The 23,874-nt window shown below is 37.9% G+C and overlaps 2 protein-coding genes across 4 annotated transcripts; both read right to left on the bottom strand.

Annotated features, from left to right (window-relative positions):
* Positions 1-993: 993 nt before the first annotated feature.
* On the bottom strand, positions 994-18,016 carry mynn (myoneurin). Of its 3 annotated transcripts, none has more exons than XM_030123397.1 (10): positions 17,974-18,016; positions 17,356-17,404; positions 17,227-17,250; positions 15,142-15,417; positions 14,030-14,946; positions 12,982-13,141; positions 9,881-10,059; positions 9,632-9,724; positions 5,863-5,988; positions 994-3,563 (listed from the first exon to the last, which is right to left on the bottom strand). In XM_030123397.1, the coding sequence occupies exons 4-10, from the start codon at positions 15,405-15,407 to the stop codon at positions 3,178-3,180; spliced, it is 2,127 nt and encodes a 708-aa protein (XP_029979257.1). In that variant the 5' UTR covers positions 15,408-15,417; positions 17,227-17,250; positions 17,356-17,404; positions 17,974-18,016; the 3' UTR covers positions 994-3,177. The 3 variants fall into 3 exon arrangements, with proteins under 3 accessions (XP_029979257.1, XP_029979259.1, XP_029979258.1); XM_030123399.1 differs by having other exon boundaries at positions 15,142-15,412; positions 17,974-18,013; XM_030123398.1 differs by having other exon boundaries at positions 17,356-17,401; positions 17,974-18,006.
* Positions 18,017-18,813: 797 nt separating this feature from the next.
* Positions 18,814-23,520, bottom strand: LOC115411326 (synaptonemal complex protein 3-like). The gene is made up of 4 exons (XM_030123435.1): positions 23,384-23,520; positions 22,127-22,374; positions 19,543-19,815; positions 18,814-19,375 (listed from the first exon to the last, which is right to left on the bottom strand). The coding sequence occupies exons 1-4, from the start codon at positions 23,505-23,507 to the stop codon at positions 19,325-19,327; spliced, it is 696 nt and encodes a 231-aa protein (XP_029979295.1). The 5' UTR covers positions 23,508-23,520; the 3' UTR covers positions 18,814-19,324.
* Between the last annotated feature and the right edge of the window lie 354 nt (positions 23,521-23,874).

The raw sequence follows: 23,874 nt of genomic DNA, 5'->3' as shown, positions 1-23,874 counted from the left end.
TGATGCTGGCAACCCCCACCAACTATGCGATTAATCGCAGAAATCCATGCGATTAAAAATTTAAATTGCTGCCCAGCACTAATATATATATATATATGTCCCAGCTACATAGTGGCAAAGGCGGGGTACACCCTGGACAAGTCGCCAGTTCATCGCAGGGCTGAACATATAGAGACAGTCACTCTCACATTCACACCTATGGGCAGTTTAGATTAAACAATTAATCTATCAGTGCATGTGTTTGGAGGAAGCTGGAGTACCTGGAGAGAACCCACGCAGACACAGGGAGAACATGCAAACTCCACACAGAAAGGTCCCACCCCCTGTCGACTGGTGTTGGAATCGAACCCAGGACCTTCTTGCTGTGAGGCATGAGTGCTAACCACTGCACCACCGTGTCGCCCTTTTATATATTTATTTATTTACTTTTCTTTCTTCTTCTGGTCCACCTGGGTGGTGTCTCCTTCAGACTTGGTCCTCTACCAGAAGCCTGGGAGCCTGAGGGTTCTGTTCAGGATCTTAGCTGTTCCTAGGACTGCGCTCTTTTGGACTCAGATCTCTGATGTCATTCCTGGTATCTGCTGGAGCCATCCTCTCAGTTTGGGGGTCACTGCCCCTAGTGCCCCGAGCACTACTGGTACCACTGTTGCCTTCACACCCCACATTTTCTCTCTCCTTTTTCAGTCCTTGGTATTTCTCGAGCTTCTTGTGTTCTTTCTGGCTTAGCGACGAGATATGTCTGTCTGTCTGTCTGTCTGTCTGTCTATCTATCTATCTATCTATCTATCTATCTATCTATCTATCTGTCTATCTGTCTATCTATCTATCTATCTATCTATCTATCTATCTATCTATCTATCTTCATTTTCTCAGTGTTTTCCCATTAGAACTAAATGGTAAATTAGAAATAGTGGCAAAAAGATTCTACAAATTTAAGTACAACCCGAAAACAATATTGCAGTTTTGTGAAGTTACACAAAATAACAGACATGACCCTTTTTAGTTGTTTTATTTTACATTTCTGTTGTACAGCTGTGAACGCGTGTATGTAATTCACATTTCTTTACAAGTAATGCCGACATTGATTAAAAAAACCCCTAAACTTCAGCATTGATAGAAACACTGTTTGAAGCATAAAGTTTCTGCTAAAACCTCCGAGAGACAGGAAGTGAATGTGATGAAAACAAAAACCCAGTTGTGTTAACATGATTAAATCCACCGTCACATGCCAAACACATCTGATAAATATCAGAATTAATTATCAATATCAGTGATAACTAGGCTCCTACTGACTATGTTATCTATGGACAAATCAAACAGTGGCATTGGCTGACTGATTAGTAATCGATCAGCAGGTTTCAACCCCTGATGTTACTTTACACATGAAGCTGTTAATCAGAGCTACTTAAGACCATGTGGAACGTTTCCAACTTTTAGAGACTTTTAGAAGAAGTGGCAGTTAAAAGTCTGACTGCTCTGATACGAGGGCTGGGCATTGATCTGATACCGATGATCGGAAAACTATTGGTCGTTTAGCATCAAATTTAAGCAGTGAATGAGCAGCTTCTACACATGACAGAACTTCAACACAGAAATTCAAATCATTGCCAAAAAGTTCATTTTTTTACATCATTTAAGAGAAAAAAGACCAGGAAAGTTGAGTTAAACAGACTGTGTAGTATTTACACATTAAAATAACAAAAACAATGCATAGTTACTGTTTGTTAAACTGAACAAAAGGCTAAATATAAGTTGAAATTCTTAAAAATACGACAACGCTGCTGTAAATTTCTAGTTTTTCACACATTGGCATGTTTTGCTTTGATACAATAAGAGTCATTATGGAAAATTTGGTCTTTTTATCACTCATATTTAAGATTTTATTTAACATTTTATGAACTTACATTATATCAAACTGTTACAATTTCTGTACACTGTTAATTCAGAGAAATAGATGTAATTTGGATCTATTTGCTGCAACTAGACGAGTGCATGTTTTTTAACAAAAGAAAAAAGTCTAGATGTTCTGATTGCGACTTCTTAAATATGAATATTTCATGGTTTATTTTCTCTTCTATAATAGTAAAACTGACATTTCAGGGTGCATTTCTGGCCATTTTCTTACATTTTACAGACAAAATGATTAACTGAGAAAATAAATGATCAAAGAAAATCACCATTAGTTACAGTTTTTCATGGTCTGTATTACTTATACTTTGTCATTGCTGTTCTCGTTACTTTTGTCTATTCTACGACACTAAAATGACTCAACAGGACTAAAAATAACGTGAATAAACCAGTCCTGAGTTTCCTCTTTTAGTCAAATGCTCTGACAGTGTATGTATTCAGGGCTGTTATTGTGAAATATAAAAAGTGAAGTGGTAACGATGGATGAAATTCATGTCTTTCACTCTTGTTTTGATCCAGAGACGATTTACAGGCTGTTTAATCCAGAGTTAAAGAAACATGTTAATGCTGTCGTGTAAAACTGCAGATGTTTGGATTTTCTTACATGAAGTTTGTCTGTTGTGTGCAGATCTGTCGTCTCTGTTTCTACACTCATTCTAACTTCCGGCCTCAGTGATAAGAATCTAAAAGGTTTTTATGAACATGGGTTGGTTTTCACTGGAAATGCTGACAGTCACTCCAGAAAAAATTAGAGACGGAGTAATCGACACATAATGGACGTTTTACAAACTGTTGTCTTGATAGAGGCTGATAGTGAATATTAGTCTGCTTGTCTTAAAGGAACAGTTCTCCTCTTTAGAATTTTTGTGGTTAGTCTGATGTTCGGCGGTTTATAAATCTGTTCAAAACTATTGTAATTTTGCTTGAATTTATCCAGTCAAAAAGATTGCAATTTTTTGTTTTTGTTTTTTTACACTCACTTGAGGCGGTTTTAGCTTTTACTCAAAATACTTAAAACTGATAACTGGGAATAGAAACAGCTTTTTCAGGCATAGTTTGAAACATGAGATTCAACAGCTACAGAAATACTCTAATTCTCCTAATGAACTAAAAATAAAATAATCAAATACAAAAAAAAGAGCATCTCCAGCGCTAAATGAACTCAAACCTTCACCAAACCTTCCATGGTCAAACCATTACAGTGGAACTTTGTCGACGCATCGGTAACTTGCGATCGATGCCCAGCCCTGCCCGCCGTGACCTTTGACCTCACTGCTGAGGGGGGTTGTGGTCTGCGTTGTCCACCGTCCGGATGATGACGATCTGCTCCAGGCTCTGGGCGGGGGAGGGCGGCGGCCTCAGCTGCTCCACCAGAGCGTGGAGGGTGTCTGAGTTGATGGTCTGCTCCTGGTCGGGTTCGAAGGTCACCTGGTCAGCAGCGTTGATTGGCGGGTGAGCCGGCTCTGCCTTGAAGTCCTGGATGATGGCGGCAGTGCTGGTCTCTGCGTTGGCGGTCGGTGCCGTGGCCTTAGGGTTGGGGGTGGCGGGTTCGGGGTTGGCCGGCTCGCCTTCGGGGATGGAGACCAGACCTTTGTTTTCCTGGGACAGTTTGCTCTGGACAAAGGCCACGGGATGACTGGACGCCAGGAGGACGACTGCAGGACGCCAACACAACAGGTTAACACACAGGAGTCAAACATGCAGCATGAAAGTGTAAAAATTACTCTAAATATATTAACAGTCAAGGGTGTCAAACTGGTTTTACTTCAAGTTCCACATACAGACCAATATGATGTGAAGTAAAAACAAAACAAAACATAATACCCCATAAATGACGACAACTACAAATGGTCTTTTTGATTTAATGTGAAAAAAATATTACATCATGCCTATAAACAATGAAAACTCCGAATTTCTCTTTTTTAGTACAAAAAAATACCATTAAATTATGAAAATATTTACATGAACAAACCATCCTTTAACAATAAAATGTGAATGACCTGAACAAAGATGAATAACCTGAAATGTCTAAAAGAAAATTAAGTGCAATTTTAACAATATTCTGCCTGTTACTAAATATTTTGTGCCTTTAATAGATCTGATCCATAGTGCATATGTATAATGTCAAAATTACACTTATTTTTCTTAAGAAATTTCAGTTTTTTCACATCTTTTTTTGTTTGGATAATTTGTAAATGTAAATATTTTCATTATTTAATGTTATTTTAGCAATAAATCAAAGAGAAATATTTGGAGTTGTCATTATTTATAGGTTATTATGATTGTATTTGACTGGTCTGATCCACGTGAGATCAAAATGGGCTGAATGTGGAACCTGAAAGAAAAAGAGTTTGACATCCCTGGGTTAACACAAACCACACCTTTGACAGCTTGGAGTGGTGGGGGAAAAAAACACATGGTAACATACAGACTCATACAGAAAATGCATAATAAATCAATCAAATTGAATCCACCAATGACTTCTACAAACAGAAAGAACACATTAATAAAGGCTTTAACCCTTTTTACTGTGTCTCCGTTCAACACAATTTTGGACCATCATTCAAATTACTGTAACTCCTGAACCGCTTGCACTATTGACAAATTCAAATGACATCTGAACACCGAATTGGCTGAGGGGGGGGGATGAAAGTGAGCAGAGTAGAGAGCAGCAGAGTACAGTTGGTGAGAGAGAGATGGAAGGCTTTTTTTTGGTACTTTTAGCAACGTTTTAGCAAAGATTTTGCAGCGAATTCTTGTAAACAATTGTATACAATAGTGATAGTGTTGTTTTGAAATGTTCTACTAGTGTGTTTTGTTATGTTTTAGTCAAGTTTCTTCATTTTTTCCCCACTGTTTTTCTCTGTATTTTTCTGACTTTTATAGTTCATTGATACTTTATTTTAGCTGTAAATATATAAAGGTATGTATATTAATATGTAAAACTATATGCATATCTATCCAGGGCAGAAAGAGATGCAGTGTCTGTAAAAGAAGCAGATGATGGATGTTTTTGTCAGAGAAATGAGGGGCTCTGTCTTCAGCTAGACAGAAAGTGAACACAGACTGTCACACAGGATCCAAATAACTAAAAAGAACCAAAAGAAGAACATGGACACACAATGAATAAGACAAACATAAATATTTGAGCACATGTAAAATAGTTGAACGTTTATTTCTATAATCTCATAAAGTTTCATTATGAACATTTAAAGTTGTTTTTCCATAAATAAAAATAAAATACAAAAATTCAAGTGTTCATTTTGTTGCCTATTTTATTGTTTTTCTTAAATTTTGTTCAGTCATTTTGTTCTTGTTTTGTAAATTTTCTTATTCATTTTATTTATTATTTTGTTTGTCCTTGTTCATTTTGTTGCCTATTTTGTTATTTTTCGTTGATTTTGTTTTGCTCATGGATTATTTTGCTGGTTTTTTTTTTAACTTCATTTTAGGTAATTTTTTGCCTTTTTTTTTACATTTAGTATTTGTGCATTTTAATGCATTATATATATATATATATATATATATATATATATATATATATATATATATATATATATATATATATATATATGCACACACACACAGTATGAACCCAATTCCACGAGTTTTACTGGTGAATCAATGTTGTAAAAGATGACTGTTTCCATGGTAACTATGGAGCCTCTGAACATCCAAATGGGTCATATCTGATGACCATGAAAAGATGATAAACTGCATTTTACACCAGTTATTTACATAGTTTTCTTTAAATATTAGTGGAACATCAGTAGAGGTCTTTGAGGGTTAACATCTGCAGACTGTACAGACATTAATTTTACTTTGTCTCCAGGGAGTTAACGCCACGACTCTTAATTAACTTACCCTTTCTCAGTCATTTAGTCTGTAATTTCAGATGAAAAGATGTAAATACAGCAGCTCACACATTTAAAGGCCTGAGGCCGACTGACTCACCAGCTCTTGCTCTCTCTTTGTGCTGTCGTACTTCATCAGCGTGAGCCTTCTCCTGGTGTTTGATCATGTTCTTCACGCTGGCAAATCGGTTTCCACACAGCAGACACTGAACGCCAGCATTCCCCTCTGCACAGACAAAACGGAAAACATTAAACCCTGATCTGATGTCACAGGTCCAGTGTCTAAACTGGGGGTGTCAAACAAATGTCCTGTGGACCAAAACTGACCCGCCACAGGGTCCAATCTGACCGGTGGCAGGGGTTTTTCTAGAAAAAATTAGGGAGCACAGGTGGGCGAGGGAAGCTACGTCACGAGAAAGGAAGGGAAACAAGATGGCGCCGCAGTCTGAAAAGATGCCAATTTGTGTTGTTTTGAACTGTCAGACAGTCTACCAACTATGTTTACGAGTTTTGGAATAATTATATCGTTTTTGATGACCAGACACATTGTCATGTGTTGTTACTGTGGTAGTTTTGCCAGGAAAAGATCATTTTTGGAAAGATTGCATGTTGTGTAAGTACTGTGTTGCATGTAACTATAAGTTAGTGATGAAAGTGAGGAAAGAAAAAAAAAAAACCCTGAACTTTTCTGAATGACTTCAATGAGTAACAAACCTGGTTTGCTTGTCTTGCAGATGTACTGCGACAGAAAATCAACATTTCTATCAGTTTCCTCGAGCCAGGACCACTTGAACTTATTTTTGATTGGTCATATTCACTAATCTTTGAAAGCTCACTGAAAATGTTCTGTTAGGACTATGTGAACACTGAATACATCAGAAGAAAGAACACAACTTTAACTTTTAAATGCAAAAAACAATTTTATTCTATCTTCATTCGTTTGTGAGATGTAAACATTTGAACATGTCACTTTCAGGAAAAAAATGAATTTTGAGCAAAAAACTGAGAAAATTGCGTTTTTTTCAAAGATATTGATTTTCAAAATAAAACTGATTTCCTATTTACATTTTTGACTTTCTTATTTACAAACAGTAACACTGTATTCAAAATCACAAAATAAAATATTAATAACAACAATTATAATAACAAACAGCTCTAAGATATCCCATCATTCCACAAAATATTAGGGGAAACCACACCAAACTTCAGACAAAACATCTTATAAAGCCCCAGGTTCCTTATAAACTTTACACATTTACAGACATCAGTTATGAGTCTAACACATATTAGTTTAACTTTTTGATATAAACACTTCAAAATTCCTCATTTTCAAGAAAAAAGAAACAAATGCACTAAATACTGTAGGTTTCTGGCCTTTCCTTGGCTGCACCACGTCCTCCTGTTGGACCACCTGCTGTGTTTGATCTGTAAATAATTATATGGACATCTAGTTATTTATCTATGTATGAATATATGTATTTATTTATTTCATACTAAAGCCAAATAAAACAGTGTCTTACCTGTGTCCCCACTGACATTATACAGCTGAATCTGCTCCTTGTCCACATTTTGAATCTGAACTCACTGTCTAACAGATGCAGACTAGCTGTCCTTTGTCTTGTCCCACGTCTGTGTGTCTGTCTTCTCCTTGAATGTCCACTAGAAATGTCTCTTTTCTTTTCCTCCTGTCTGTCATTTTCTCCGTGTTGCTCTGAGCCCCGTGCCCCCTTTCTCATCCTCCGTGTCGGACCCAAGCTGATCCGTGTTTCCCATGTTCGGCGTCCATCTCCCTCACCTTCTATTTCAATGTTACTGTCTCTAAAAGGTTCCTCTGAAGCTCCATCATATACTGAATTGTCGGACTCTGTCTCCATAATCATCTTAAAGGTGTTTGAAATTGCGCACGGTCCCTGCAGAGTCGGCATTTCCTCATTCAGAGTGACTGGCACTGTATTCGTTGCCATGGGATACGGTGATTTGAAAACTACAGTATAACAGTGAAAACACGGATTGACAGAAAATCTCGTCATTGACGAAGAAAGAGTTAATTTACTGGAACATATGCTCAGTTTTGGAAAAAAATGGATTTCCGGCAAAAACCGGAAAACTTTCATCACTATTAAGTGTACAGCGTAACTGTGAGCTTCGGGGTAAAAAAAACCAAAATAATAATAATAATTTTTTTAAAAATCGGAATTTTGGTAAGGGGGCGCTAGCCAAAAGTATGAGGGCACAGCGCCCCTGTTCCCAGGTTAAGAGAAACCCCTGGGTGGGATGAACTTGAGAAATACAAAAATTACACTGGATAATATTAATAATAATATTAATTCAAACATAATTGCACTATTTTTTAATAGATTTTTCAAAGATATACATATACTGTTGATCAGGGGTCCTACAGGTTTCTACAAGTTAAATTTTAGACTTTTTAAGACGGCTTCAAACGGAATTTAATGCCCAATTCAAGGCCATACTGGCAAAAATCTGTGACTCCTAGAATTTAGGAAAATGTATTTGTTTACATCAGTGTTAATTTTGTCACCCATTTTTCTATTTAGTTTTACTCTTAGTTGTGTGTCAAAGTTCCTTATTAGTCTTAGTCATATTTAGTCATTCACATATCACACATATCACATGTTAGTCATGTTTTAGTCAACTGAAAGTCTCAACAGTTGAGTTTCAGTCAAACGAGAACTCAAGGTATTTAATCTAGTTTTAGTCAAAACAATTTATTTATTTTTTTAATTTCAGGATGAGTTTTGTTTATCATTCCAGTTAAATTGTGTTTCACAGCTAAAATATTGATTAAATATCATCATAACCTGGAAAAAAAACTCAAATATCTTGAATGAATAAATCGTCAATACAACTTTGCTAAAAGTGTCTGGTTTGTTGATTCTGCACACATTTCCAAAAGATGCACTTGTACTGACAAAATTTTATTTAGAATCATCCACCAAATAAAACAAAAAACAAAAAACAAAAAAAAAAACCTGTTGTTAAATAGTACGACTCTTACAGCTACAGACTCTTATAGCTGAGCAGACACAGGTTAAAATAGACTATGTTGAGCTTCCTCTTGTGTAGACAAATACGAGGAGGGAGTTTGTGTTTAGTTTTTACTTCATACAAGTATTTTTGTCTCGTTTTTATTCGTCAACGATAAGGCACATTAACACAGTCTTAGTGTTTTTAGAACATCGGTGCCATCACGTCATCGTCATGGGAAAAAGAGTCGTTGACGAGCGTATTTCGTCTCATCTGACGAAAATTATACTAGTTTACATCAGCACAGATTGAGTAACACATACATTCAATACACAAAACTGAATGTCCTGTGATCGTTTCTCACCTGGGCTGCGAAGTTAGTGATAACTGGTTCCTAATTTCAGTATAAATTGTTGGGTTGGAACGGGTGGAACTGAGTCGACTAATGCTACTTTCTGTGCATCTCAGACGTTTCCCAGAAACATTTAAACGAAATACAGCCAACAAGTTTATGACAACATAACTTATGACCTACCATATCAAATTTAATACCTTTAAAAGACTTTTTTAAAGGTATTAAACGCAGATGTGTAAATTAGACTTTTTAAGACCCACAGGAACCCTGGTTAATATCGTGTTTATTTATATTTACTTCATGCTACTGTAGTTTTATTCGTATTCTACTTTTTCTAAAAATTATATTCTATTTTCTTATCTTATTTTTAGTTTTTGTAATTTTATGTTTGCTCTAATCTTATTTTTTTATGTATCAGTATTTTATTAATATTGTTGTACAGACTGGAGTAGCACTCCTAATTTCATTGAACATACAATGACAAAGGCCCATTCTATTCTGTTCTATTCTATGATCACAAAAATACCAGGATGAAGTCGTCGCATGTGTTTCTTCAGCTCCGATGATGTCACAAAACTTGCGTCACATTGCGTCTGCGAACATTTGTATGGAGTTTCACCTGAAAGACATTTACGACAGAGACACGTACATGAACCAGGGCAAACTGAGACCGAAACTATAACAATGACAGGAAAAATAAAAGATAAAAGAGAAGGACCACTGTACAATGAGCTAAAATCCAATACAACCGTCTGGAAGTGAACGACGTACTCACCGGTGTGTTTTCGTGCATGTGCGATCAGAGACGAGGACACGGAGAAGGACATTCCACACAGGTCGCACTGGTACGGCTTCTCTCCCGTGTGGCGTCTCTTGTGGTAGGTCAACGTGCTGGACTGAGCGAACGCCTGACCGCAGATGTCGCACACGTACGGTTTTTCTCCGCTGTGAAGTCTGAAGAAACAAACAGGCACACAATGAAAACCCTCGGCTTCAACGCTGGGCGGATTCTAAGGACCCAGGAGGCTGTAACCATGGCGACAGATTTAACATGTTCCTCAAAGTTTTAAATGGAAGGTTTGGATTTGGTTGTGTGAAGTTGTCTTTGACTTTTGTCTTTGACTGCATTTCAATGACTGAACATTGATTTCTACAAAGAGGATTTTACACAAAGTTATTATGTTCTTTTGCTCTTTTTCAGCTACAATCCAAGATACCTGTAGCTAGGGATGGGAATCCAGAACCTGGTCACAGTAACTCAATTCCTTGGAATCATTAGTCTGTTTGCTTAACAATTCCGCTTTTCGATTCTGCGTCATCACTTCAAATGTGCCATCAGGTCATTTCCGTATATTGGTTGTGAAGCCTCAAAAGTCTGGTTTTACTTTTAAGTATTAAATACCTCCAACATGCACAAACCTTTAACTACAACATCCAATTAAACTGTGCTAATGGAACGTCTCTGATTGGCTGCTTAGCAAAAGGGGTGATGACTCTGGAGGCGGAGCCTACAGCGAGGTGTCCCCTGTTGCAGCTGCTAACATTAAACTCCTGTGGGTTCTATCGATACTGTTAATGTCAGCGTCATTTCACTGTGTCAACCTGCTTTACTATTGTTTACGAATAGTCTCCATGATGACCAGGCTCTGTTTTCATTAAGGCCTTTGGTGATTTTTGGACTGCGTACCCTCTGTTTCCTTTTATTCCTAAACTTTTTCAGCTTGAGACACAAAAGAGAAATATGGCGTTTCCTCAGGACCCAAACTCACGAAAACACACCATGAATTATTAGGAACGCACAATAATTATCGCCACTGATAAGTATCGGCCCAATATTGGGAAAAAAAACAAACAAACAAACAAAAAAAAAGTCTTTTAGATAATTAAAGTTTTCACCAATAGAGTCCATAATAATAAATCTAAACATTTCGTACATTTCACCAGTACGCATTGTTGCCTTGCCAACTGCCATAAAAACCAAGAAGAAGAGGAGGTCTGGATCAGTCCATTATAAGTAAAAGGGTTTTCAGTTACTTACTCTCTGCCCACAGCTGACAAGCCTGTTTTCTGAAGGTAATTTTCTAATGTATAAACAACTTAGCACCTGAACCACTCAGTCGATTTGTTGAGAGACAAAACAGCAACACAGTCACCAGAAGCTAAAATCCTCAAACCTAAATTTCAAAATCCCTTTCTGCAGGACAGCTTTTGGACAGTCATCCTTCTCCTGTAAGAGTATTAAACTGTGGAACTCACTGCCATCAGAAATAAAATCCATCTCAGAGTTTAAGATGTTCACCACCAGAACCAAAACCTGGTTAAAGACAAAACACAACTTTTCTCATCTGCAAATATTGTGTATATTGTGTGGGAGAGTGAGTGAGTGAATGAGTGCCTCATATATAAATGCAACATTGGATTATCGAATTGTATGGTATGACCATTTTAAATTATGTATATTTTATAGAAATTATATTTTTATGCATGGTATGATCATTTTAAATGATGTACATTTTATACTTGTACTGCAATGTTGTGAAAGAGCCCAACCAGGGACTGGAGTTGAGAATTAGCAGTAGTTATAAACTTTATATGAATCACATCAGCTGCAAACTTGTAACTATGTTTGACTGCATTGTCCCTGTCAAATAAATAAATAAATAAATAAATAAATAAATAAAATAAGACCATGAGGAAGAGCCATCAGTTGTTTTGGTCCAACAGCAACAAAAGAAGAGGGACATTCTAAAACGCTTAATGTAAAAAAAGCATAACATAGCTTAATGCCTCAGAACAGTGATAAATCATCACCAAAGTTCATGTGGACATCTCTAGTCATGCCCACTTTCACTTCTGCAAAAATCACGACAACCCCAATTTTATGGATGTTGTCCATGTTAAGCCGTTTCCTCTCCATAGGGACACGTTACAGAGAAAAGCTGAACGTAGCCTTATGTCTGAAAACAGTGGTTGATCATCACCAAATTATACACGTGGACATAAACAGTACGGAACTGAAAACCCTTGGTCTATTGTCCAATTCAAGCAGCAAAAGGCTTTTGGTTCTGTAGAAGGATTTATTTTACTGTTAACTGAGTTTTACCACTAACTGGAAATAATAAAAGAATTGGAAGAATAGGAACTATTGTTTGTTATCAGTATCGGTTACAAGAAGCAGGAAGTCATCGGTATCGGTTGTAAAAAAACAATTATTGTGCATCCTTACGAATGACATTTACATTTATGTACAATGAAACTTCCACTGTAAAACCGTCTCTGAAAGCCTTTCTTTTTCTTTTACATCATTTTCATCTTTAACATTGTTCCTGTCACCAGATCATTTTTGTCTTTTTACATTTGACGCCTCGTTTCAGATCATGTGGCTTTGTTGATGTAAACATCTTCTAGGGTTTCTGTCTTTATTAATCAGAAATGAATTTACATGTCCTATTATTACTGTATATTTGACTCTCACTCTCCACTTTAAACATATTTAACTTTGATATTATTAAATAACTTGTTGTATGTTTTACTGACATGTCTGAAAAAAGCTCTCACACTCCTTTAACTACCCCTTTACAACTATTTATGAGGTTTGTTCCAATCAAATGCAAAATGTTAGTGTGTATGAGACATTAAAGAGTTAATGCAAACGAAGCTATTTGTACTATAATTTATTCCCTAATCCAATGAGAATCAATTATGGAACTGTAATGTCTGAATTCTTATCACTTCCTATCCCTACTTGTTGCTGAGTAGTCAGAAAACTTAAAAAACCCATCCAGTTCCAACATATTTCACATCAAACCTTTACTTTTATTATAACAACATTCAAGGCCTGGTAGTATTCCAGTGTGAGTCCAGATGATCACGTACCTGATGTGGATTTTGTAGTTAGACGAGGTTGCAAACTTGAAGCCGCAGCGTTCGCAGGTGTACGGCTTCTCCTCGCCGTGGTGCATCCGGCGGTGAGCGACCAGCTGACACTTCTGAGCGAAACATTTGTCGCAGTCTGTGCAGCCGAACGGCTTCTCACCTGCAAGAAACAAGTGGACTCATCATTGGTCTGCTTTAAAATGGGCAGATCCTCTTCGTTTTATATCACAGCAAAGGAATAATCACAAAAACAGTCTGTACTGGGACATAGGTGACAAACATACGGCCTGTGGGCCAAAACCGGTCCACCAAAGGGTCCAATCTAGCCCATGGGATGAATTTGTGAAGTATAAAAATTACACTAAAGATAGTAACAATCTATTATGTTAAAACCATTTTACTTCTAGTTCCACATTCAGACCAATATGATCTTAAGTGGATCAGACCAGCAAAATAATGACATAATAACACACACACACACACACACACACATATACATATATATATATATATATGTGTAAAAAACACCTTGAATCTTTTTTTTCCTGTTTTATTGTAAAAAAGTAAAATTACATAAAAATGTTTACATTTACAAACTATCCTTTCACAAAAAAAAAGTGAATAGACTGAAAATATATGAACAACCTGAAATGTCTTAAGGGAAATAAGTGCAATTTTACCAATATTCTGCCTGTTATTGAAGTTTTGTGTATTTCTAGATCCACTGTGGTCCGTAAGTTGTAATGTACATGTGTAAATGATAAATAGAGGAAGAATATTGGTAAAATTGCACTTATTTTTCTTAATACATTTCAGTTTGTTCATGTTATTTGGGTTGTTAAGGAAACTTTGCAGACGTAAACATTTTCATTATGTAATTTGACTTTTTTCACTGGTATTATTTTACTGGTCCGGTCCATTTGAGACCATATTGGGCTGAATGTGGCCCCTGAATAAAATGATTTTGACACCCCTGTACTAGGACTAAAACCAGTGTCGTTATCTGGTGTTAAATCCAGGTCCTTGTGTTGCTGGAGTCTTGTCTCACCTGTGTGAATGCGCAGGTGAGTCTTGAGTTGCGTGGCCTGTCTGAACGTCTTGGAGCAGAAGATGCAGGCGAACGGCTTCAGGCCCTTGTGGATCTTCTCGTGGCGCCGCAGGCTGCTCACGTCTTTGAACAGTTTGTTACATTCGGTGCACGACAGCGACAGCTCGTCCATCTCTGACGGATCCTGCTCCCCGCCATCCCCCTCGCCATCTTCGCCCATTGTGATCTCCTGCTCAAAATCTTCCGCCCCTAGCCTCTCAGCCTGCCCCCCGCCTCTTCCTCTACCCCGGCCCCTCCCTCGGCCCCGCCCCCTGCCTCGCCCGCCGCTGCTCAGCCGTGGTTTCTTGGCTGGCAACTCATCCTGGGAGGGGCTCCAGTCTGCCGACGTGTCCCAGAGGTCCTTGATGCTGGTGTCCGAGTCCTCCAAAGTCAGATCCTCTGTTTTTGACATGGATCCCCTCCCCCTTCCTCTTCCCCGCCCCCTGCCCCGGCCTCTCCCCCTGTAGCCTGGTGTTTTGGGCATGGCATCAGTTGAGCTGCTGGGCTCCACCTTTTCGCCGCTGACCCGCCGTGGCCTTCCTCTTCCTCTCTTTCCTCGTCCTCTGCCGCCACCTCTGGGCGTTGTAGGAGTGTACTCATCATCACTCCGGTCCGTCCCGCCCTCATACTCGCCGTCGTCTTTGCCCACCTTCCCTTCCGGCTGCCACTCCCCTGTAACAGAGTCAATGGAGAGTGGAAGCGGCGAGCTGGGGCTGCCGGCTGAGACTGGGCTGGGCGGAGACACACCGACCTCTTTATCGGCCTCCGACTGCGACGTCTCGCTGGGATCGGACCAGTGAGGGGTTTCCTCCAGGTACTTTGTGGCCTCAGACATTCCCAGGAACACAGCGGCTCGACGCACAGCAGCCTGACGGGTACTGAAAACACAAACACAGCATGGACAACAAGGTGTTATATTATCATCACCTATAAGACACAGACTTTTAAGACACACAGTTCAGTTTAGAGTCAAATAAAAAGTTTTAGTTTAGTATCACTTAGCTTCAACCAACACTCAAACCCAGACAGCAAGATACATCCTGTGACCAACCAGAGGGCTCAGCGTCATTTACCTGCTGAGGTTCATGTGTCCCGTATAGACGAATTCCAGCAGCTTCTCCAGGGCATAGCGGCTGACCTTGTCCGGGTCGAGCGTGGCGATCTCTTGACCCTTGTCGGCCTGGGAGGAGAAGTATTTGCTGAAGGCAGCCAGGATGTTCCGATGGGCTCTGAACTCCACATCTCGCACCATGATGGTGATGTCACACAGGAAGTCCATTTCCCGCTGCTGGTGCAGACGCTGCAGGAGAAGCTTCCCGTGGTTGGAGACTTGAGCCATCGCTGCTGCTCTGAGACAGCAAAAACATGGGTTAAGAATGAGTCGACCCGCTCACATTAGAACGACTGACAGTCAACTTTTAAAACTACAGACTAAGTTTTAACCCATTAAAGTCTGAGTGGATTTGAATGCTTTTAATTTTGCCTTTACATTTCTCATTATAAAACTGTTTATCTTGCTGTGTTTGGTATAATTTTTTCCACACAACCTCACCTGTGTGACTTTACAGTTATTTTTTTCATTTGACATGGTATACAAACATACTGAACCTAAAATCACACAGAAAACATGAAATCCAAGTAGGAAAAAGTTAGATTCTTTACCGTTTTCACACAAAACATGTTGAACAAACCATTATTCTAACTTAGAATGAACATATAAATTGAAAACTTTACCAGTTTAGCAAATAAAGTTTTATGCAGCTATTTACATGAAAAAAACAGGCACTGCCTGAGATGTTTTTTTACAACTGAAAAAACTATATACAACTATTTCTAACAATCAAGTGTCACAAGATGCCACCCATCTGATTTTCCACCAAACGCAGTGACATGGGGTTTTTCTCTGTTGCACTTCCCTTAGAAGCCCGTTTTCACTGTCTCTTCCTACATCAAACGTGAGGAAAATATTGCCAAAAATTATGTTTTTATTGTGTACCATAAGTCTGGTTTTTACTTGGCCTTTCAACACAACTGTGTTGAAAATCTTGCTGCTACATCATCTCATATCAGTCATGTGATTTGGATGTATGGGTGCATCCAGGGACTCCTAAGGGTTAATCAAACATTTCCTTAAATAACAGTTTTGTTCAGTATGGGGTCATGTATTAAGATTTTCAACTGGTCAATTTTAAGATGCAAAAACTGTAAATCACAAATGCTTTAGATAAATATTCTCTTTACTTTTCTTGCATTATTTATTTTCTTTATGTGTCTTATAAATTATGCTGGAGGATGTACTTTTTACTTTTACAGAAGTTAAAAGTATAAGAAGTTAATAAATATACTTCTATACTATTTATTATGATTACTGTGGATCCCAAAGGTGGAGGAAAGAAAGGAGTTTTTATGAATTACGCGCTGAATCTTTAGTCAAAAGTCAAGTTTTGTTTTCATCATCTTCCCCTTTGTTCAGAGTATTGAATAGATGGTGTAATGTGGCCGCTCGGCCACTAGGGGCATTGATGTGGTCTGAGCAGAGAAGCAGGCTGATCAATCTATGTGGATAATTCACCTCATCGACACTGAGCAATAATAATAATAATAATAATAATAATAATAATAATAATATAATAATAAGTAAGGCCTTCGCATGACATTGCTTGGGCCCTAAAAATAATTATAATAAAACAAATGAACAAAACACAAAATCAATACAATGATCAATAAAATGAATAAAACTTAACTACATACACAAAAAAAATATACAAATTGATCAAAATAACAAAAAAAAAAAAAAAAACCCTAACAAAATGAATAATAAAGCTGGCCAAAATAAACAACTGAATAAAGATGAATAAAACAGTAAATAAAAACAGATACAAATCAGACAGTGCAATTGTTGCAAACACATCTGATGTGACGATACCAATATTGGCCGATATCAGCAAATATCTGTGATATATCGGGGAATACTTGTAGTTAAAATATGTTTTTTACTGGGCCATACTGTAGGTTTATAATGGTGTGATGGTATTATTTATAATACCTCAAAATATTTTTAAAAACTAACCTAAAAAAACATATAAAGAAAACAAAAAAAAAACATTTTGTGGACAGAACCAAAAACCTTAAGGGAGGAAACGGTTTGTTTTACTTACACACTTGGTGAAACCCAACGTGAGCTGCAGACAGACAGAGAATATGTATTTAGTATTGATGGCTCAGTGTTCAGAGATGTGTTTTTGGTGCTGATCACTGTGAATAATGGGTTCATGTGGATGTCTTACTCTGACAGAAGTTTGGTCACAGCTTCACCTCCTGACTCTGACTGTCCTGCTGGAGAAAATAAAAGTAGTGATGAGAGAGGGAGGTAGTGTGTGGGAACTAGTAGTATGTTCTGATGGGAATGAACAGGTAAGGGTAGATTAGGTATGTTTTCTGAATCAGCAGCCCTGAAAGGTGAGTTGGACGAGCAGTTTTGGAAAATAAAAGCTCCCGCCTGCTTCCTGAGCAGGCCCGAGGCTCCGGCTAATGCTAACAACACAGCCGCGGACCGGGTTTGCGGACTCCTGGGGACTGTTTGCAGCTTCACACACACTCATCTGCGCTTAACGTTGCAGGTAAAGTACGGGATATTCGTCGAGGAGCCCCCGGGGTCGGAGCGGAGCCGGGGTTCGGTGCTGCCGAAGCTAACTGTTGTCGTAGTAAAACGCGCGGAAACGGAGTGCTCTTATTTCGAAGGTTTGCTGGTTTGTCCCGGCGGTGCGAGCGTGAATTGCCACAGAAATATTACACAGAGTTACTTTAGAGACAAGTTGTACCAACGCGTCGTTAAATTTCAGAAAAAAACGACTGCATACGCTCTATTTTGGGCCAACGCAAAGTAAATAAAAGCAGAAAAGTACCTTCTAATATCCGCGATCTCCAGCCATTATCCCGTGACGTGATAGTTCTCGCGAGATGTTCACGTCAGTCAAAGAGACTCGGTGTGGACAAGATTATTCCGCCACGAGAAGCAAGATGGCGGACTAATGTAGATTAAAACGAAATTCGATCAGGGGAATCAAAGAGTGTATTAGGATCTCAACTGGATGAATGATTTTGACCCTAACTCACGTGAAGTTTTAATGGTTAATTTGATATTCAGTGAGCCAGGCTACTTGTTTTGTTTTTTATTACTTGGAGTAGGATGTTAAAACAAAATAAATAAAAGTAACAGCAATGAACAAAATATAAACACAATGGAAAAAATCAACACAATTAACAAAATGAAAGAAATAAACAAAAATGTCCAAATTAATCATTAAAATGAGCAAAATCATTGAAAAAATGCAACAAATTACAAAAAGGTACAAAAGTATCAACAAAAATAATTATTTATTTATTTATTATTAGGATCCCCATTAGCTGATGCAGTACATCAACTACTCTTCCTGGGGTCCTCATATAATAATGACAAAAATATGAAAATTAACAAGCTAAAAAAGGTATGAAATAATTACATTAATAAACTCTGAAAACAGTCCTATTACTTCCTTTATTCAATATTCAACAGATGAACTATTTGACTGATTTTCTGAAAATTCAGTGAAAATTAGACATATGTATATGGATATAATTTTAGTTGATATTCATGAACCACAAACTGTGCTTACATTTCTGTATTTTTAGAAATACTGTAGTTATAAGCTGAATACAGTATATAGTGAATTCAGAACAAACATTTATTACTATCAAATGGAAAACATCTACTGAGTTACAGTATGTGGAAAAAACTTGTGTTTGTAGAAGATGAAGAGAATCAGTGTCATGTTGAAACAGGATGATATTTATGACAAACTGAACTAACCTGGAGGCACTGTTCACCACCAGTTGTATCATTACAATAAAAATGAAATTAAATATTAAGAACAGCAACAGAAAAAAGCATCAGATAAACAGATGCGTCCACATACTTTTGAACATACACTGGATGACAAAATTTCAGTTTAATTTCTACAGCCTTGGCAACAACATAGTTTAAGATTAATGCAAAAATATAATAGAATGGAGTTAGAAAAAGCACAAAAATTAAATAATTGAACATGACGCTGTGAGGGGTGCCTTGGTTTTGAGGTGTTTTCATCAATAAAATTTACAAAATTAAAGAAACCAGACCAGCATGGAGTAGAACATCATGGACTAGACCACCATGGACTGGAACACCATGGACCGGACCACCATGGACCAGACCACCATGGACCAGACCAACTTGGACTAGAGCATGGACTGCAGAGACTTGTAGACTGTGGCCATCTCCTGCCGTTGCTATGGAAACAGAAGATGACAAGTGTAAGCATGTGGCCATAGATGAAAATCCCACCTTTGAGGGTACTGTCAGTGGACTAAAAATGTGACCTCTACACCTCCTGAAGGTCTTGTAAATTTTCCATCATGTATGCAAACATTACCGCTGAGCTCCACACTCCACTCACCGTGTGCATGGTGATTTTCTTCAGCAGCGTGACCATCTCCTTCCTCAGCTCCTGTTGCGCCTCCTGCAGGAAGGCCTGGTGGCTCTTGTCCATGTCTTCCATGTTTTTCCCAAACTGCTTGAACAGAACCCTGATGGCCTTCAGTTTCTGGGCCTCAGCAGCTCTGGCCTGCCTCAGGACCATCTGTTGCTGCGCCAGCAGGATGGTGAAGCGTTCCTCCAGCTTCTTCACCCGCTGGGCTTCAGCCTCCCACTGCTGCAGGGCACAGGAAACCTACCACAGGAGGAGGACAGGCCTTCAGACGCTACAGCGAATGCAGCTGAGTGGAGTAATAATAAGTGTTTAGTGGAGCTGTTAACAACCCACTGACCTCTGAAATACAAGACAACGACACAGATGAATATAAAGAAGAGATTAAAAAAAAAAAAAAAGTTCCAAACTCTGACCAGTAGGGGTCTGTCTGGTACCAGAACAAACTTGTCGACCAAAACCACCAAAGAATCAACACTATCTGTATCAGTCATTAAATAAAGTATAAAGCTCATTGTTTCCACACATCTGTATTATGGTACCATCAAGTTTTCTTCTTCAAACAAACATTCATAGACGTTAATTTTGACAGTCACTCCAGATAACACTGTGTGTTACAATCTTCACATCAGCTGATCGTTTACATTATAGTTCTGTTAGCTTAGCTCTGTTTTTAGACTGAAACAGCCACAGTAAAACCACTAATCACCTCTGTTTTCTGTTTGGTTTGTGTTGTCAGTAGGGCTGCACGATTTTGGCAAAAAAAAAAAAATCCCGATTTTTTTCATCTAAAAACTCGATTTTCGATTTTGATTTCGATTTTTGGGTAAAACTACAAAAGACAACAGAAGTCAGCATGTCGTTTTCGTGAGCAGCCCACAATGCAAGGCACTACTCTGACCTCAAATCTGTGATGGTATCACGTGATGAACCCCCAGAAGTTTATTTTTTCTTAATTAAATCTTTATTGAATGAAATAGAGTATACAAACAATGTATGCAACAAGAAAATAACATAAGTTTGCCAGGGGGAATACACTATAATACAATGTCCAAATCAGAGCAAATACTTATGTTTTTTATAGCCTTTTTGTTTTCAGATTTATCTAACAGCTTTAAATAAAGTTCAACATCTTTCAAAAAATAAATAATATTTGTTTTTGTGTTACAGAACTTACATTTGTGAATGAAAAATTATAGAAAGTAAGAGGACTAAATTAATTATTTAAATTTTATATATATATATATATATATATATATATATATATATATATATATATATATATATATATGTGTGTGTGTGTGTGTGTGTGTTGTTGTTTTTTTAAATTTTATTTATTTTTTTTTTTTTTTCCTGGGTATCTGGGCCCACAGAAGTGATACCAATGTAAGTCAGTGACAGGCATCAGTCGTGCGTGCGTGCGTGGACCAGGTTAATATAAGTGATCCACATACGGTTCTGTTTAAACTGAGGGATCCGTGCGTGGAATAGACTGACCCAGGACACGCTGGAGGGATTCTATCCTGGAGCGGGTGGATGTGTGTGGGCACAGGGCTGTGTGGGCTCCTCTGCTGAGGCTGATGACCCCGAGACCCGGACCCGGATCGGAAGAAGACAGTACGGTACGGATCCGGGACAACTGAAGATGAGTGATCCGCATGCAATTCTATTTCAGTTGCGGGATCCGTGCGTGAAGCCACGGCTTACATTGCTATAAGTACTGCGGGCTCATGAACACATTTAAAGTCCGGCCATTGCACGGACTTCTGTGACAGACCGCTGTCACTGATAGGAGGAGGAGCCTACGGGAGCCCGCAAGCGCACGGCCCGCAGGCACGAGAGAGATGAAATCGATTTTACGATTTCCCTTTTTTAAAAATCGTCCTAATTAAAAAATCCGATTTCGATTTAAAATCGATTAATCGTGCAGCCCTAGTTGTCAGTAGTTGAACTAAAGATCTATTTGGAATCCAACAACAAGGTCAGAACTGTCACAGTTTAGTCTGAACCTGGGATCAACAAACAGCAACTTAGCAAAGATAAGAACATCCCATAATAACTTTATACCTCCATAAGCCTCATAATCAAACTCACCCATATAGAAGAAACACTGACATTTCAACATCAAATTCCATTCTGTTCATTTACAGCTGAGTCCAATGTAGAAAACTATGGGTTGTATTTTTTTTTTCTTTTCTTTGACTCTGACAGTTGTTTCTTATGGTTCTCATTTCCACACACTGGTACCGTGACTTGCTATTCCCTCTAGTGGTCACATAAATTCCCATCCTATCTGGACAATCCAATACATTGGCATCTTTGACAGAACTTCACTGATCTTTATTCTAAACAATAATGATAATTTTGGGCCATTTTTAAAATATTATTATTAACAAAGTAGAAACACTACATATTCAACCCTTCAACTGTGTGTTGTATATTTAAAGCTGTATTTATATACAGCTGTATTTAAGTAATATTGTGTACTATCATTGTGTCAGTTCTTCATACAGCAGTAGATGTATGAAGGTGCAGATATTCCTGGACGTCCTACCTGCTGTGAGTACTGCTGGGTGACCTTCTGCCTCTGGGAGTGATAGCTGCACCACAGCTGTTCCACTTTGTGTTGACTCTCCTTCATGTGGTAGCTGGTCAGACACTCCAGACGTTCCTTCCTGGTCTGCATCACTTTACTGATATCGGCTCTAAACTCCTCCAAAATGGACTGAACCTTGCTTCCCACAGTGCTGCCTGCCTCCTCCTCCAAGTGAGATGATGGGCGTTTTCTGACCAGCTTGTCTACTATCAGGTTTATCCAGGGAATGAAAACAAAACAAAACAAAAAAAACCTGAATGACAGTCTTGAAATGAAATTTTTTTATATTAGTTAAAATAGTAGCTACAAGGCACATTTTATTTAAATGTTTGATTGCACTAAATTTAAGATAACCTTAAAGTCCATAAAAACTATGAGAAGTTGTTTTACCATTCAGTAGATAGAATATTTGTTGCAGATATCTTTCATTTCATTCTTCATATTTATAATCTTTGTAAAAATGTAACACGGAAAAAAGTCTGGTTTGACCAGCTCTTAATGTAATGTGTCATTAGATAACTTTTGTTAAGATGTGGCACTAAATAAATAGAATTTGACTGATTGATGTTAGATGTCCATAGGGGGACACACTCCACTGGACAAATATGACTTCTTACAAAGAGTTTATGACTTGTTTATTTTCTTTGCAAAGCAAACATTTAATCTGTTTTTTGCTATAGTTTTGTCTCCCATTTAGACACAAGATAACCCTGATGGGTTTAAGTCATATTTATGACAATATTAATTCTTCATTCAAATTGCTTTCTAAATATATATTCTGTAAGTTATCAACAATGAACAAATGAATCTGAAGTAAATGTTTAGTAGGAATTTCAACAGGAATTAATGATTTTGTGTAAAAAATATGCTCCTAAAATAAACATAACCAATCTCACATAAAGATTTAATGGTGAATTTGATGTCCAGTGATCCAGATTTATGTATTAAGGTTTTATTACTTGGATTTAGATACTAAATTCTGCAGTTACTCCATTATGAGGATAGCTTTGGACACTATAGTGTTATTAATGGTTGATCAATAAAATTTAGGCTTTTTCCTGCCACAAGCTAGTATCATATTGACCTTTAAAAACTATTGACCACTAAATAATCTTTCAACTGAACTTCTAATAAATGTCTTTTATGTTATTTATCTCTGGATGAATGAAGCTGGGTATATGATATGCTAATGGATGCAACTGTAACTTTCTTTACCTTCTATGGCATCCTCCTCTGAACCACTCGGCTCTTTCTTTACATCTTCCTCAGTGAAATCAACTACTAGAACAGCCTTTTCTTTGGTGTGTTTTTTCTTCATTTGTCTTCTTCCAGTTGACATCCTTCAACCCTTTAATTCAACCAACTGGACTATGTCATTCACAGCTAATGTATCCGGCTAATGTTCTTTAGCTTAGCTTTGGATGCTAACGCACACTTATCTGTTCGCTATTAAAGACAACTGTTATAGCTTCGAATAACCACTGGACCAAAATCTGTGTTGATTTTGTGACCCAAACGCCCACGTCTACTTTGGTGTGTGACTTTAGTCTTAAACAAAGTTAATCACCAAAAACGACGAAAAAAAGACCATAAAGCTGGTCAGAACGAATGTAGCTAGTCAAAATTCCCGCCACACGACCCCTCGACGTCCCCTATGTCGTATGCGTCACCTGACGTCGTTGCTATAGCAACCCCAAAATTCTCCT

Source organism: Sphaeramia orbicularis, chromosome 20 (genome assembly GCF_902148855.1).
Source record: "Sphaeramia orbicularis chromosome 20, fSphaOr1.1, whole genome shotgun sequence".
Classification (NCBI taxonomy): Eukaryota; Metazoa; Chordata; class Actinopteri; order Kurtiformes; family Apogonidae; genus Sphaeramia; species Sphaeramia orbicularis.
This window is presented reverse-complemented; position numbering and strand designations above follow the sequence as displayed.

What these genes read in the sequence shown, in the direction of transcription:
- mynn (XM_030123397.1), bottom strand. Translation starts at nt 15,407, where the DNA reads ATGGCTCAAGTCTCCAACCACGGGAAGCTTCTCCTGCAGCGTCTGCAC. An exon ending in AACTACAAAATCCACATCAG is followed by an intron (nt 10,060 to 12,981) that starts GTACGTGATCAT and finishes TTGTTTCTTCAG; the next exon opens with ACTTCACAGCGGAGAAAAAC. An exon ending in CATGCGACGACTTCATCCTG is followed by an intron (nt 5,989 to 9,631) that starts GTATTTTTGTGA and finishes TTGTCTGTGCAG; the next exon opens with AGGGGAATGCTGGCGTTCAG.
- LOC115411326 (XM_030123435.1), bottom strand. Translation starts at nt 23,507, where the DNA reads ATGTCAACTGGAAGAAGACAAATGAAGAAAAAACACACCAAAGAAAAG. An exon ending in AGAGGAGGATGCCATAGAAG is followed by an intron (nt 22,375 to 23,383) that starts GTAAAGAAAGTT and finishes TAAACCTGATAG; the next exon opens with TAGACAAGCTGGTCAGAAAA. An exon ending in AGAAAATCACCATGCACACG is followed by an intron (nt 19,376 to 19,542) that starts GTGAGTGGAGTG and finishes CTGTTTCCATAG; the next exon opens with CAACGGCAGGAGATGGCCAC.